Here is a 17,611-nt window from a genome sequence, read left to right on the forward strand (position 1 = left end):
GCGATATAGTGTATACCGAAATGATCGTGATTACAAGCGTCTAGGAGTGACTATGGGTGGGGGTACACTGATTGCTGTACGTCGTGGTTGTGTTACTGTAGACATGCGTCACTCTTACGTGCCTCCATGTTTGCCTGATGCGGACATTACTTCTCTGGACCTACTTTTGGAAAAGTATACAACCCGAAAAAAGTTAAGGGTTTTCTGCTGTTATTTTCCACAAAACACACAACAAAGTAACTCTCAAGCTACATTTTTTGAATATTTATCTGATCTAGTAATTAAATTCCCAAATGATAAATTCATAATATTAGGAGACTTCAATGTTAAGGATGCAACATGGCTGCATGTTCCCGGAGGACATATTACCATTGTAAACACTTCTTATAATAATTTAGTTAATCAGCTATTCGTATTTATGACATTTACAGGATTTAATCAGTATAATAATATTTACAACAATAATAATAGACTATTAGATCTTGTTTTATCTAATACTGTTTGTGTGGTCAATAGAACAAAACCATTAGCATTGCCAGAAGACGGTCATCATCCATCCTTAGTGGTGAAGGTTGAGAGTGAAAAAAATAACATGTACTTACGAGCACCGACTCGTGTTGTTCGTTGTTATCACAACGCCGACTACTATGCAGTTAATGATGAATTATCAAAAATTGACTGGGTTGAAGAGCTCTCATCAGAAGATATAACATGTGCCGTAGGAAGATTTTATTTTAAACTTAACCATATTATAGATCGAATTGTCCCTACAAAACTAGTGCATGAAAATGATAAGTTTCCATCGTGGTACTCTAGATCTTTAATAAAGTTAATTAAGAAAAAACTGAAAGCTCATAAAAAATGGAAAATATACGGAAGATCTAAGACTATGATAGGTTCTCGGAATTACGCCGTGAAACAAAATGTTTAGAAGCAGAATGCTATGATTTATATATTGATAGGGCCGAAAATAATATTTATAACAATTCTAAAAAATTCTGGGCATTTGTAAAATCTAAGCGAAGTAGTAATTGTATTCCAGACTGTATGTACTATGATGATGATACTGGATCAGACGGTCAAATGATAGCTAATATGTTTAACACATTCTTTAGCTCCGTTTTTACGGCCGATTCTAATACTAGATTTAGCCATGATAACTTACCATTAAGCTATACTCAAACTTTTACGAGAACAATAGACATTACACGTGAAAAGGTAGAAAAGTACTTGTTAAAACTTGACCCATCCAAAGGAAGTGGTCCTGATCATTTACACCCAATTTTACTGAAGGCTTGTAGTAGACAAATTTCAATACCTTTAGATATACTCTTTAGGAAATCTTTACATTCAGGTAGTTTACCATCAATATGGAAAATGTCTTTAATTGTCCCGATTTTTAAAAGTGGTGACAGACATAATATTAAAAACTATCGTGGGATATCAAAGATATCGGTCATCCCAAAATTATTTGAAAAAATAATCTATGACACTTTATTTCCTTTATTACGACCACTAATTATTCCACAGCAACATGGATTTGTAAATAAACGCTCGACGGAAACTAACCTTTGCGAATTTCTAGATGAAGTATTGGATGCCTTAAACAATGGATTCCAGGTAGACACAATTTATACCGACTATTCAGAGGCGTTCGATAAAATTTCGCATGCCCGACTATTATTTAAACTTGAGCGTATCGGTATTCAGGGAGACTTTCTAAGATGGCTGGAGTCGTATCTCCGTAACAGAACACAAGCGGTAGCTGTTAAATGATTTATTTCTAGTTTTGTCCCTGTTACATCTGGCGTTCCTCAGGGCTCTCACCTTGGCCCATTGTTATTTAACATATTTATTAATGATGTTTTGCAATCTTTTCAAAATTCTAATATTTTACTTTATGCGGATGACACCAAAATATTTAAAATAATAAAAGAAAAACAGGACTGTGTGGAACTACAAAGCGATTTAATTGAGTTAAGAAACTATTGTTCCGCTAATGACTTATACCTCAATGTTGACAAATGCTATATGATAACATTTTCGAGGAAAAAAAATCCAATTTTATTCAAATATAAAATAAACAATGAACGCCTTAAAAGGGTGTCAGAAATAAATGACCTTGGGGTAACGCTAGATTCGGCTCTCTTATTTGAAAATCATATAGACAATATGACCGCAAAAGCTTATAAAATGCTTGGTTTTATATTCAGACAGGGAAATTACTTCAAAAATATTCATATTTTTAATCTTTTATATAATGCTTATGTCAGACCATATTTAGAATATGCCTCGACTGCTTGGAACCCACGTTATACAAAATATATAGATGCTATAGAAAATGTACAACATAAATTTATCAAAAAATTAAATTATAAGTTTCAAAATTGTAATACTTCTCAATTTAACTACCTATCTTTACAACAGCGTAGAGAATACAGAGATCAAGTTTTCCTTTTCAAAATATTACATGACTTAATTGATTCCAATCGTATTTTAAGTAACATTAAACTTAACTGTCCAAAACATTATACACGTGCTATAGATACATTCTTTATCCCTGTTCGTAGAACAAATTATACTAGCAATTGTTTTATTATAAGAGCATGCAACACTTATAATAATAATTATAGTCACTTAGACATTTTTCATAGCAGCTATCCAACTTTTACTAAAAAAATTAAAGAATATCTTAAACATTCTTAAAATATGTCCAACCGATAAATTTGATAAATTTTGTTTCATTTGTATTTTTGTGTACTTTTCTCGCCTTATGTTTAATTGTATATAAAATCGTTATATTTTGTATTATATTCACTTCTACTTTGTTTATATTTAAGTGGAAACTTTATTGGCTTGTGTAATATAAATAAGCTGTTTGTTTTCCAATAAATAGATAAATAAATAAATAAATAAACGCTAGAAGTAGCCACCATTTTATGACCAGTGGGCAGTGACACAAAGAAAAGTTGAAAACGTCACTGTAAGGCGTGTGTCCCACCCCTGGCTGGCAGTCAGGGAAGAACTATCGAGCTAGGCGGTTGTGTCGCACGCACATGCCGGGAACACTACGTTTTTATTACGTAATAATAAGGCTTTGTAAAGTGAACCTACCATTACAATTGTAAAGATTGTTGCTAATAATAATACCGTGTGTTTATAAGACTTTGACTAACTTACTGTCGTGTACAATGCCCACAATAATGGACAACCACAAAGATCCTATGTATTCATTTACCAGTCCTTTGCACAGGATGCCGGCTAGATTATGGGTACCAAAACGGCGCCTATTTCTGCCGTGAAGCAGTAATGTGTAAGCATTACTGTGTTTCGGTCTCAAGGGCAAAGTAGCAAGTGATATTACTGGGCAAATGAGACATAACATCATATGTCTCAAGGTGACGAGCGCAATTATAGTGCCACTCAGAATTATTGAGTTTTTCAAGAATCCTGAGCGGCGCTGTATTGTAATGGGCAGGGCGTATCAATTACTATCAGCTGAACGTCCTGCTCGTCTCGTCCCTTATTATCATTTAAAAAAAATGTTTAGTTTACAGGCTCCCCGAATCAGCGTCGAGTACTCCTGTGCGGAATGGAGGCGAGAAATATTGTATATGAAGACAAGGGTCTTATTTGCCACATAAATTTTTATTATTGAGGAGTTTATGTAATAAATGCATAGTTAAATAAACGACAAGTATTGTGATTAATATGAGTCCTAATGTATCTAGTTTATAAATATAGATTAAGATGTCATTTTGAAGTTATACTTCTTTAGGCGCGTTATGAAAAAATGATGAGAGTGAAATTACAAGGTGCGCGCGCATCACTACCACAAAAGTAACAGGGTGATGTTGGTTCCTAAAATTTTCCGACGTTTGCGTCATGCGTTATAGTTTTTTTTTTTTTTGGTTTCTTCGTCCTTTCTTTATTAGGACATGCAAATGGTTCCAGCCAATACAGCCGTATTCGTTATTTAATAATTGTCAAAGTCATCGTTGCAAGATTTTTACAATATTGTACTTTCTACAAACGAAGAATAGCACGAGGAATAAATATTTTTTAGGATTTTTGCTTTGTTAGGCCAAAGAAGTATAACATCTTGCGTGCATACATAAGTACACACTTCTTTTTTTCCATATTAGTCTTTAAAAAATCCGTTGATGATGAAATCTTATTAAAGTCGCTAATTAGTGACATATTGGGGTTTCATAACAATTCACGGGGCAATATTAGGATAATATTCCCTGAAAAGACTTTCCCAATAATCCATATCGTCATTACCGGGCGCGTGTCCGGTTATAAGTTTGTTACCGATTTCCAAATAGTTTTGATTTTTCAATGTGTATGGTGACCATTGTATACCCAATTTCTCATTCGGTGTTGGGTCTCTGTAAATAAAATTGATCACTTTTATCAAAAATTTATGAAAATATATCGAAAGAATAAATCAGGTAACATAATAGAAAAATATTAAGAAACTAAAAGTTCAAGTACATGTCAGCCGAAAACTGCAGCAGTAACTTAAAAGCTAGTTTGTTGAAAGAAAGTTTACATACGAATGAGTGTGTGGCGAATAGCTTTTTATAGATTTAAAAAGATTTGATTTATATTTTTAGGTTACATCATTCTAATCTCTTTTTGTAATAAGTCTTTTTTCAATTTTCACACCCTAAAAAATATATAAGAACCACGTTTTGCACGTCGGTATTTCAAATCGATTTGTATGTCATATCCCCTTTCGGGTACAGGCATCCTCAATCATCAACAATGCCTATGTAATTTTAGTTAAAAATCCAACTCCATGCAGCTCCTCTACGATACGGTTTTCAAGGAACTTTCTTCCACGTACAACCAAGCCGTAGAATGAGTTGCTCAGAAGCCGCACAAGGGTGCGGTATATCAGGGACGATACGACATTTTTACTTTCAAGAAAACACCTTATTTAAAGGTATGTAACGCTCCTGTAATTTCTCTGCTGTTGCTGGTGAGTATAGGCAGTGATCACTTATCTCCACCTCTTCCATAAAAAATAATTAACCATGTTAAATTTAACCCAACTAAAGTTTTTACATAATTTGCACGAAGCCAAATTGATTACGAAAAAACCGGAGGCATTGAAAAGAGCATTACTTAAAACACAAATTCTAGCGCCTTACAAAGCGCAGGTCTGACCATATATTATGCAGTAATGCCCTCATCTTTGGTCTGGTGCACTCCATTATCAGCTCGAACCATTTGACCTCGTGCTGTTTTTTCTTTGAAGGCTATGTAACTACAAATAACTCACCCATATTTAGCGAAGTTAGTCCATAGTTCAGTAACTTGATCAATTAATTTAAAGGTTTCAGAATTTGCGTGTACATCAACAAACGGGAATAAATATCCAAGATCATCAGCATGGCCAACCACTGGCCTGTAACCAAATAGGATTTTCACTGGAGAGGCTTCAATCGCTTTATTTAACTCTGATACACAGGTAAATTTATATAAATAAATTATATTTCTATTCGTCTTAGCGATAGCTTTTTCCCATGCCAAGGAACCATACACAATTAATTCGAAATTTGTGTACTTTCCTAAACCTTCAACTGAATTAATAGTAGTATTAGTTATTATTTTATTTTGTACCAAATAGTGTTTTATTCTTTCACCGATATTTAACTGCTGAGTAACAGGCAAATTTAATGCCAGAGGTTTAGGGACGAAAAATTCAAAAAACTTGTTTGCTTGTTCAAAAATCATCGAAAGATTTGAACCGGTTGAGAAGAATAGAGTTCCTTCATCTTGAGTGTAGCCATTTATAACTTGTACACCCTCATGTATACCGTTTCTCAATATTTCATACACGTTTCCTTTGAAATATACTTCTTTATCACCAAAACTCTTTTCTGATACAATACCGAAATATACAGCTGGACCTTCTTTTATTACTTCAGCAAAATATACATTAGGCCGAATATTTACGAATCTTTAATATTCTTTTTTACCCATCTTAATGCTGCTACTTGGTCTTTCATGCCAGCGTTTCCAGGAATGTCCTCAGCTTCCAAACTAAGGAAACCTAATACCCCTAACCTATAGTTGATAGTGACGAGGATGACATCTTTTCTTAAAATAAACTCTGGTTTATATTCGTCACTACTATCGCTTATGAATCCACCGCCGTGTATCCAAACCATAACAGGATATGGAACTTCTGTTGTTACATTTGGAGAGTAAACATTGGGGAACAGGCAGTCTTCACTCCCTTGGTGTGAAGGGTGTCGTACTTTAAGCAAATCATAATGAAAACAAACTGATCCTTCAACTTTTGCATCTCTCACTCCATCCCAAGTCAAAGCTGGCTCAGGGGTCTATAATATTAAGAACTAATCAAAATTTAATCCAAGACATATTTTGAAAATAATGTAAGTTCAAAATATCAAGGGTTTTCTACCTGAAATCGAAGGTCGCCGATTGGTGCGGCCGCAAATGGAATACCTTTGAAGCTATGAAATGGAGCCCCATACTTATTATTTACAATTTCACCTTCCAAGATGCCTTCAGTTACTTTAACTTGAATTGAACACACATTTAGAAATAGTGATAATGAAAGTTGTATAAGAAAGGTAAAGTAATGTTTGTACATTTCAGTTCAATATAGACATAGATATGATAAAGCCACAGAATACATATTCAATGATTTAAGAAAACCAATAATAAATAACTTATCGTACAGCGATAGACTCGCTATACAAAATTTCATCTGAAATCGGTTCAGTAGCACATTTATCATATTAGTAGGGATACTATTTTTTAGGATTATATTTTTTTTATAACAAAAACTGCCAATTTAATTAAATTTATGTAAGGTGCAAAGGCCTTTGTACCTTGGCCTTTTACGACATTACCTTATACTTACTTGATATGAAATAGTTATCAAACAAGCAAACTCTATGAAAATGGAGTTAGATGAAGAGGGTTGCGCTCCTGTAATTAAATTTTAATCCCATTTAACAACCGAATGAAACTCGAGTTCGAAACTCAAAGCTTTATGCAAACTAAACAGTATTTCTAAAGTTAGCCTATTTAATTTTATATCAATAATGCGAGTATAATTGTTTTGGATTGTTACAATTTATTTGCAAACGTCATGTACTTACTAATAAATAATAATAAAAAAAAAACAAATAAAAGTAATAAAAGTAATAATAAAACCGTTGCACCTGGGCTTGTTATATATAAATTTTGTTTGTTTGTTAATTAAGTTTTCGAGAGAAATGAGGGGGTACATGAAACATGTGGTTATATGCTACCTCAAAACTCCATTAACCGACGATCGATTAGAATTTCCTTAATTGAAAAGTTTTATGTATGTTTTTCAATCCAGCCATCTTGCATTTCACTCACGCCCATGTTCCCGATATACCCATACCGATTGGTCTATTTCTTACCATACAGTTTTGATTTGATTTTAAATTGTATGATATTTACTAATAGACATTAAAGTAATGAATTCAATGAGACCCAGTGGCAACTTTAGAAGATTGCATTAAAGCAACATTGCTAGAAAATTATTACAGGCCTTAAAAATTCACGAAATAGAATCTATGTAGAAATATTATATTACGCTTAGAACGTGAGTAGGCCCAAGCGAAATGAAGCAGTTTCAATGTGGACTTTTATGACCACATACGTTTCCCGCCGCGTCAGTGTCATTCTGTCAACAGGGACAATCAGTGCGCGAAATTTAATTGAAAAATGACTTACTGTGCAGTGAAAGGGTCTTGTAATAAAAATTATGATAAGAAAATCACATTTCACACCTAAATACTATTTGACAACTTTTAATTTAAGCTAATACATTCGTCAAAACAGCAAAACATTTTGTAAGCAAAACAGATGCCAATAAAAAAATATGTTGACAGATATGAAAGTACTATATACCCCGAGTTCTGCCGCTGGGATAGTTTTTTGTGTTTATTGGTAGATATTGATAGGAGCCTATAATGTACGATGCCACATGATGTTATAAGTATTCAAAGTCAAAGTCAAATAATCTTAATTCAATTAGGCTTAAACTAAGCGCTTTGAATAGTCACTATAAATATTTCATTTTAAATTACTGAATTTACCATATGTTCGTAAAAAGTTGAGCTCGTGAGAACATTAACGGCCACTCTTTTTAACCGACTTCAAAAAAGGAGGACGTGCTCAATACGTTGGTATGTTTTTGAAGTGAAACTTCTTTATCGACGATTGTGAGAAATTTTGTAGCAAATCGTCACGATTTTCGGTTACGCGCTATTTTGTTTGCCGAGATGACCGCCGCGCAAAGTGTTAATTTCAATATTATGGATATCGTATCCGAGGTTCTCGAGGGTGCAGAGAACGAATTTGGGATCATTTTTGAAATCCAAGATGGGATGGAAACTCGGATTCGATATCAATATTGTTCAAATCATAATTTTGCACGGCGGCCATCTTGGATTTCAAAGATGATCCCAAATTTGTTCTCTGCACCGTAGAAAACCTCGGATATAGCCGGGAACGGCGCCTCTATCGTCTCGCTTTTTCGTTACATCGAGTTTAAAAAAAACAACTATACTAAAGAACTTCTTTACTTACACTTCAATAATTGTTGCAACAATAATTAAATACGTGATGTCTTTATTAAATTCGTAATTTATATTTTATTTCTTCTTTCTTAATACGTATTTCTTACAATTTATTGATTTAGGGAAATGTCTACTCACTTGCAACATTATTTGGCTGGCTGTGTGTTGGCGAATGTAAACTGTACGTGACGCTCACGCACACATTAATTATAATGTTATTTCTATATTGACAGGAACTATGATTGAATCTATCGTTCTGAGCATTATTATTCTATGATATTACGCTTCATTTGGAATGGAGAAAAAAAAATTATTGAATTAGGCGTTACTTTGCGGAAATCCATAATTATACAAATGATTTAAGTTTTCTTTAGTGTTAATTCCGCCTGTCTCGCCAAAATTTGGCACGAGACTCAATCTGGCAACTTTGGCGAGACAACACGTCCTGAGGATGCCTCGTGTAGAGGCGAAAAACGTGTCGAATTGTTTTAAAGACAAATATTGGCGGAATTAATACTAAAGAAAACTTAAATCATTTGTATGGAATGGAGTAAATTATCGCAAGTAATTTTTTATAAATGAACATAACAATTTGATGGTAAGTAATTTTAAATACGATCGATATTGATTAAATTTAATTAATTGTGAATAAAATACTTTTGAAACTAACACGTGTTTCCTAAAATTTAACATTTTTGTGAACATTTTCGGATTTGGTACGGCCAGATCATCGGATGGTCCACGCCTCGCACCAATTGGTCCACGCCTCGCACCAATTGGTCCTGCGTCGTACTCGGTACGGTCTGGACGGTAATAGCAAAAATTTAGTGCTATGGGCATTACGACATACCATCTAATATGGTACGCTACCAGACCGCGTCCGATGGTTCAGCCGTACCAAATTTGGTCATGTGTTTAGTCTATTAGGAGAACAGAGCATTTTATTATACGAGTATTGAATGAATCTGAGCTGTTACGGTCGTTTGGGTGGTCTATCAATAACATATATTATACTAGCTCACCCAGCAAACGTTGTATTGCCGATATTAAAATCGCGATACAAAAGTAACTGTTGATCGTAGATGGGTGAAAATTTGAAGTTGTATGTATTTTTTAATGCTGACTCATAATCAAACAAATAAAAAAAAATTCGTTTGGACCACCCTTTAATTATTTAGGGGGATGAAAAATAGATGTTGTCCGATTCTCAGACCTACCCAATATGCACTCAAAATTTCATGAGAATCGGTCAAGCCGTTTCGAAGGAGTTTAACTACAAACACCACGACATTAGAATTTTATATATTAGATTTCAAAATTACCAAATAATTTCTTAAGGTAAAGGTTATATTAGAATAACTAAAAAGTAATAGTGGTAGGTACTTAACAGTTTAATGTTTCAGAAATAATTGAGTATTTCCTCTTCATGAATTTTTGTATGCCTTTTACCTATGCATATTTTGTTGTCTATGATCTCTTTTTCAAAACATTTACCAGAGCTTCAATTAGAAGTAGAACTGACAACATCCGACATCATTGAAGATGTTAACAATATTAAAGTTACGTAGCTATATCCGAATACTTTAAATATAAATAAAAAAAACCACGTTAATGAAAACAGACTTTAAAAGATGAAAAGTACAAAATAACTTAATAAAAATGTTATTTAATACACGTCTTATGAAAACCTTTACCTTAATATTAATAAAATACTATTATTTATATGTGCTACATGTGCTACACTGTTTTGGCTCGGTATATAAATTTTTAATATGTTATTTTGTACTTTTCAGTTTTTGATGTCAGTTTTATTAACGTAGTTTTTTTTTAATTTGTTACTTCTTAGTGTCAGTTAATAATAATTATATATAATTAACTTGAATAAAAACTATTAAAAAAATTGTACACAAAAAACTATTACATCATCCACGTAAACAAAAATTTTCATAAAAATGTTTATAAAATGAAAACTACTGAGCCAATCTATGTAAAAGTTTAAAGGGACCAAATGGCATCTATTCCGCATCGAACTAAAGAAGAATTAGGTAGATCGAATCATAAATCTCAGCGTAATCGGTGTACATACATAAAAAAAAATATTGATTGAATTGAGAACCTCTTCCTTTTTGAAGTCGGTTAATCATGTAATCAACATAATAGCCAGGTAGCAAGTTCAATAACCCCTGAATTCCAATTCACAAAACGCAATATAAACAAATCGAGTTCCACACAAAAACATCCCTTATAATGTTTTGTTAGGGTGTGAACGAGAGCCAAAGTGGTGTACATAACGAAGTAGCCTCTCTTGAGAGGGCACAAATTGTATAAACAATATATTGCAAAATGGCCGCACTTATTGGTTGGGGAAAGAAGTCCCTAGTCTTTGTGATATGTTGTTGAGTTGGAAAAAAATACGTGTATGTACAAAAATTTTACTTTTTTTCATCTAATGTTTTCACACAAACTCTACTGGACCGATTTCAAAAATTATTTCACGATTAGAAAGCTGCATTTTCACCAAGTTACATACGCTACATTAGATATTCAAAAAAATTGGGATCCATAATAAAAATGCAATAATATAACCCAAGGTGTGAAAAAATTTGGCATAAAAAATCTGTCATCATGTGCGCTGCGGAAACCATTGATGATAGAACAAAAAAATGTTCTACAGTATTATAGAATGTATCAATAGCTACCATAAAATACCCAACTACAGTAGTTATGCCACTACAACTACTTTTTAACCGACTTCAAAAAAGGAGGTTCTCAATTCGGCGGTATGTTTTTTTTATGTTTGTTACCTCAAAACTTTCGACTGGGTGAACCGATTTTGATTATTCTTTTTTTATTTGAAAGCTGCTTCCCATGTGGTCCCAATGCAATTTGGTCCAGATCTGACCATGGCTTTTACGAGAAATACATAAAAGTCTTAAATTTGCTATATATATATATATATATATATATACATATATATATATACGTATAGAAAAGTGGTGATAAATTTACGAATAACTCAATATCGCGCCAACCGATTTCGATGATTCTTTTTTTATTGAAAAGGATATACTTCAAAGATATTTTGGTGATTGTTTGCTAAGATTCTGATTACGGAATCCATGACAAAGTAACGGAACTCTTCAATTCTTAGGAGCAAAATAACGATACTCGGCCGAATCTTTTTGATGCTATCCGGATATTTAAGTCATCTACCATAACATAGTTATGGTCAAATTATTGTCTTAGTCGACTATGATTCCAAAAATTATTAAACTAAGGTAGTCATTACTAAAAACTACAAAATGATGGATTTCTAGTAACCTTGTCTATATTTATGAGAAATTGACAATTCTGGCAAGACCTAGCAGTTTTAAAATAATTCAATCTCATAACAACTTTTTATTTTCTTAGATTAATATTTTTGTATTAATTACGCACATTAATTGCTAGAAACTGTCATAACCATAATGTTAACACCGGGAACAGACATAAGTTTATAATGCCTACTACTCGGCTAAGTGGAGTTAGTAAGTCTTGTGTGTGGCGATGTATATGCTTTTACAACAAGATCTTACGTTATTCAAAAGACTTGTTAAAAACGTTTGTGTGGTAAAGGTAACGAAAAGTAATAACATAAATGACTTTCTTAATGATACCACACATTGGAAATAGAGCGACCGCCCTCAGGCTATTAAATAATAAGTTTAGTTGCACAATATTACTTTGTAAACATATTTTATGATGAAAAAAAAAGCCCGCTGAGTTTGTTGCGCCCTTTCTTCTCAGGCCTGAGGCATTCATTTTGGAATGGGTGGTAGTTTTTTTTGACTTTCAATAAGTGATGTCACATTCTATTTGGAATAAAAATATTTGAATTTGAATTTGTGAAGTCAAAAAAGGAACACACATTGGTACGTGGTGGTAAGAGTCAATGTTTCCAATGTTCAATAACCTATTTTACCACCAACGCTTTTTAAATTGCTTCGCTATATTTACTGCAAAATTTAAGGAAATTCCGACTGGTGGCACCACACGGCCCAATGGAAGAAGTGATCTCCTACTTCAGAATACAGGTCACGTAGCTCCACTCTGGTTAATAGACTTAAAAAGGAGAATAATGTAAACTCACCCGCTCACTGAAGTAGACGATTTTCACACGCTTTCCGAACCTGCAACAGAGACCTAGCTAGTAAGCTGAAATAGTTTCGCCAAGTTGAATATATATGTGAAAATTCTATTATAACTGAGATATCTGTTTGCATGCATCGTCTCATAGAGGGTGTAAAACAAAGTGGGGGTTACAATTGGACCATGATTCTGAATAAATTGGAACTGAACATTACCAAAATAAAAAGCTCTGTGTTTCAAATTATTTTTAATTAGATTTACAATAAAAATGCCTTGCAGACCGTTTATGAATCACAGCTATCGAATTATCTCTATTAATAGTCCCTAGAACTTAGATTAAGGATTGGTCTCCGCTGCGCTTAGCTTTTTTAAGAACAATAGCTTTTTTATTGCGGCAACTATCAGACGCTTGTGTGCGTGGCATCTTGACACTCAATGGCATCTTTTAACTTTTGTAACAAACGCTTCATGTTATTTTACAGATAGTACTACTTACACTCCTACTTAATTTTGGCCGTTTCTGTTTAATGTCAAGATATTACGTAATAGCTTATTACTAACATTTATATATGATGTTTAGGTTATTTTGATGTTCACATTGTCGTATTTCTCAGTATTCCGGTTAGACCATTTCTAACTAAATATACCATTGTAAATTAGAGATTATAAGGAATAAATCAATATGTGTTTCATTACTATACGTCACATTTCGTGGTGGGCCTATTCCTCGAACAAAAAGAAATGTCTCCTTTGCAAACAAAATTCTCTCGCGTTGCGTGTGAACGCTTGTAAATCTTGTACCTATGCTTTATTCAACTCTCAGGTTGTGGCTTCATCTACAGTCTGTACTTTACAGTTGATAACCTGCTCAACCCCAATATTTGCATATTAGGAAATTAACTTGAGATGTCGCTCTTTTAATCTAAACGTTTACTTGTGTAATTAATCCTAGAAGTGAGGGTTATCACTTTAAAACTCCCAAATTGTTTATATTGGCATTTTAGCAAGAAAGTTCAGTAGTTGCCGAAAAACAATTGCAAAGTTTATTATAAACTTTTTTAGGTAGCATTGTCAATGTCATTTTTTTTATATTTGATATTTTTCAGTTTTCGAAGTCTGTTTTTTTAATCGTAGTTTTATTTTATATATAATTGCATATACAGGAAGTGTAAAATTAACATGCCAATGCAGTATTACAATGAATCGTCAAGTCATCCACTTAAATGATTGTAATTTAGTTTAGATTAAAAATTTATGGAAGTTTCTATCTTCTGCTCATTTATTACAAGTCACAGATTCGCGTGTCGCGTGAAACTACTGGTACCATATAAATTCCGACATGGTCATTGTTTATAGCCAGACAAAGGCTCAGGGGAGACATTAAATAAACATTGAACCCCCTATCGGAAGGAGGGCTACCAGAAAGCTACCTACTAAACTCTCCGCGTCGAAATGTTCGAAATAAATGCTCGAAATTTTGACAAATGTAGTCTTATATATTTTGACAAAATCTGGAATTTCAAATAAAATATACACTTGTATTTAAAACAATGATTATCGACATGTCTCGGTCCCAACATTTTGCAAAAAAATACATATTTATTTTTGGTCCACAAGAAACGAGCAGGACGTTCTGCTGATGGTAATTGATACGCCCTGCCCGTTACAATGCAGTGCCGCTCAGGATTCTTGAAAAACTCGTAACTTTGAGACATAAGATGTTTTCTCATTTGCCCTGTAATTTCACTAGCTACGGCTCCCTTCAGACCGAAACACAGTAATGTTTACACTTAACTGCTTCACGGCATAAATAGGCGATGTTGTGGTACACTCCACAGGTAAAATAGTATGGTTTATTTATAAAAGCGTGTTTTTTTAGGCTTTTTTAAAATTGCACTAAATTTGCATTTGTTGAATTAAAAATTCTCTTTGGTATTCGAAAATTTCCTAATACATATTAGATAAATCTGTTAAAGGTAAAGGTTGAAATTTAAAATTAACATCAATTCCTGCCATACAGAAGATAGCCAAAAATTATATTAAAATAAACAAAAATCTTGGAAAAATTCTATAATTTTATCAAATTAATGTATTGTCCTCGATTTATCTACGAAGTTTGAACGAAATCTAGCCATTTAAAGTGGGTCAAAATCGCGCCCAAATAAGTCGGTTACAAACAAACATACATACACGTGAAGCTAATAAAAAGCGTGGAAAAATGTGTGCTTGTATTTATATCAATAGTTATTGACATGTCTCGGTCCTAGCATTTTGAATTTCTTATTTATTTGTGGTTCACCAGCACCCAGTGGACCAAAAATAAATATACAGTTGTCATTTTACATAAGGCTTAACATACATTATTGCTTTAAGGGTAAATGTTTACACTTTTATAATGAAGTCCCAGCCACTGTTCAGGCATTATCTAAAAATAAATTTAAATGTTTTATTAAAAAATGGATCTGTCGATAATCCTACTACTCCACAGCTGAATATCTAAGTCATCCTCAGACAGCCTGGGACTATATTATGATTATCTTATAGCTATAGCAATGAAAGTACAATATTATATATTTTTATTATAAAGAGCGCAAAAAAAGAATGCTGGGAGAGATTCTTGCGCCGCTTCTTCTCTCTCAGAGCGCCATATGTTTCCGAAGCGGTAGTAGTATTTAGTATATTAGAAATAACATCAAAAAGAATTCTAAAGGAATCAATTTTGAGAAAATAAATGCCTTTTATGCCTTTTTTAAGTTGCCTCCGCTAATATAGCGAAGAATCATGGAAAAATAGAATAATTATTTTGGTAAATTGATTTCTATCTAATGATACGGCTAATTAATATATAATAAATAGTACAAATAAAATTTGATAACAAAATTTACGATGCGGTTTCGAGTCCCGGATCGTTAAAAAATTTTGTTTTCATATTTTATTTGTGGAATTTAATCCCAGAAGCGAGGGTTTCACTTTAAAACATAACAAATTGTTTAAATAGTGCCTATATTTAATATTAAATTGAATAAAAATTCAGTAGGTAAATTGTAGAAAGTGATGAATTAAATGTATGTTACTTCCATTACCTGTCTATGGAAAATCAAAGTCATTTTTATTCTTAATAACAGCAAGAACTCAAGCAAGAACTTCTACCAAAAAATAAAGTTATTTCAGTAGTGCCCACTTTCCTCAAAATCCCAATAGTGAGAGGAATGTGCTATTGTCATGAGTAAGCACGAGGGTCGAATGCAATCTCGGGGTATTGTGATATATCGATATTTGTAAGCGTCGTCTATGAGTAATGGGCCTCTCAGACACAAAGCTTCTAAAAAGCTGCCAATATTACTAGACCACTGTTTTTCTCAACATATTTAAGTATATGTATGTAGTTGACACGTTTTTTATTATTTTCGCCTGATTGATCGGATTAAGTAATTTGTTATATATATTTTCACATCGCTCACTATAGAGACATTTCCATTAATATATACTTTCAAGTTAGGATATCATCCCCACCATCTGGATGTATGGCGGTTTTCAAGGAGCTTTCTTCCACATACTACAAAGCTGTGGAATGAACTTTCTTGTGCGGTGTTTCCGGGACGATACGACCTTCAAAAATACGTACGCGCGTACACCTTCCTTAAAGGCCGGCAACGCTCCTATGATTCCGCTGCTGTTGCAAGAGATTGTGGTCGGCGGTTATCACTTAACACCAGGTAACCCGTACGGTCGTTTGTTCTCCTATTCCATAAAAAAAATTTGGACATGAAAACTGCTACAATTAAAAAAATAGAAAAACGGTTGCCCCTGTAGATCATCCCTGCAACTTCCCGCTAATTCCATACCTAAACGCTTCAAATTGAACTTATGACAATATTGAGCTCTTCAAGGTCAAATATATAATTTGCGTTGTTAATAAATCTACTGGTCCGAATCGGTTGGGATTGTATTCAAAATCTAAGTTTGGTCAAGCCCTTTCGAATGGCGCCAACCGTGATGAAATTGGTTGAGCCGTTCAAAAGTTATAATTACATAAATAGTTATATTTGCATTAAAGTTATAATCACCATCACGGGGATAGTCAGGGAAGCTTCCTAGGACCTTAAAACGTCGAGATCTGATGAATACAGAATCGATTTGAATTCGAGCGAAATTGTATGTAGACTCGACAGTTTATTTTAGAGATGCATGTATTCGCTTGGGTGATATTCCAAATTCGATTTATGTCTCACCGAAGGCGCATACCGGCCGTCCTCTAAAATGTTCGTGCTAAAAAAGCGACATAACCCTAAACCTAGCACCATGTCACGTATTTAAAAAAAATGCCTCAGGACTTGGCGTTTATAAGTGACGCACTGGTCATTAGATAACCGTCAATTTTAAAATGAATAGGGTGCTAAAATCAGAAAATCTTCACGCTACGCAAATGGAGATACGAGACAATTTTGACGAGAACAGAATGACGATACGATACGATATTAGATAAGATCTTCTGTTTACTCATAAACTATTGAACGGCTTTTTCGACTGCCTCGAATTGCTAAATAAATTTAGTCTAAGAGTACCAATAAGAATTCCACGTAACCCTATTACTCCACTTTGTTCTCCACTTCGTCGAACAATCCTAGATACCAATTCCCCAGTCCCTCGATTATGTAAAATTTTAAATTCTTATAGCGTAGCTGATATTGACATATTTGCTGATTTCTTAGCCAAATTCCGCAAGACCGCAGCATCATTGGTAATCTTTAATAATGTTATAATTGGAAAATTGATGTAACTCATTTATTAATTTAAAAAAAAATGTTTAATGCGTAACTTATTCTATATAATACATAAAATTAATTATTTCTGTGCATGCTGTGTTTATTTGTAAGTAATCA

General features: G+C 33.4%; 2 protein-coding genes across 2 annotated transcripts in view; both read right to left on the bottom strand.

Annotated features, from left to right (window-relative positions):
- LOC126974412 (uncharacterized) overlaps positions 1 to 17,611 on the bottom strand; it is a 375,370-nt gene that overhangs the window by 305,719 nt on the left and 52,040 nt on the right. Inside the window, exon 2 of the mRNA XM_050821894.1 lies at positions 12,730 to 12,769. The gene's annotated coding sequence lies outside the window, so the exon portion shown is untranslated. The remainder of the gene's footprint in view (positions 1 to 12,729; positions 12,770 to 17,611) is intronic.
- LOC126974323 (juvenile hormone esterase-like) lies at positions 5,964 to 6,631 on the bottom strand. The gene is made up of 2 exons (XM_050821781.1): positions 6,440 to 6,631; positions 5,964 to 6,356 (listed from the first exon to the last, which is right to left on the bottom strand). Exons 1-2 carry the CDS (start codon positions 6,629 to 6,631, stop codon positions 5,964 to 5,966), a joined length of 585 nt encoding a protein of 194 aa, XP_050677738.1.

The sequence above is a fragment of the Leptidea sinapis genome, chromosome 32, assembly GCF_905404315.1.
Source record: "Leptidea sinapis chromosome 32, ilLepSina1.1, whole genome shotgun sequence".
NCBI classification, from domain to species: Eukaryota; Metazoa; Arthropoda; class Insecta; order Lepidoptera; family Pieridae; genus Leptidea; species Leptidea sinapis.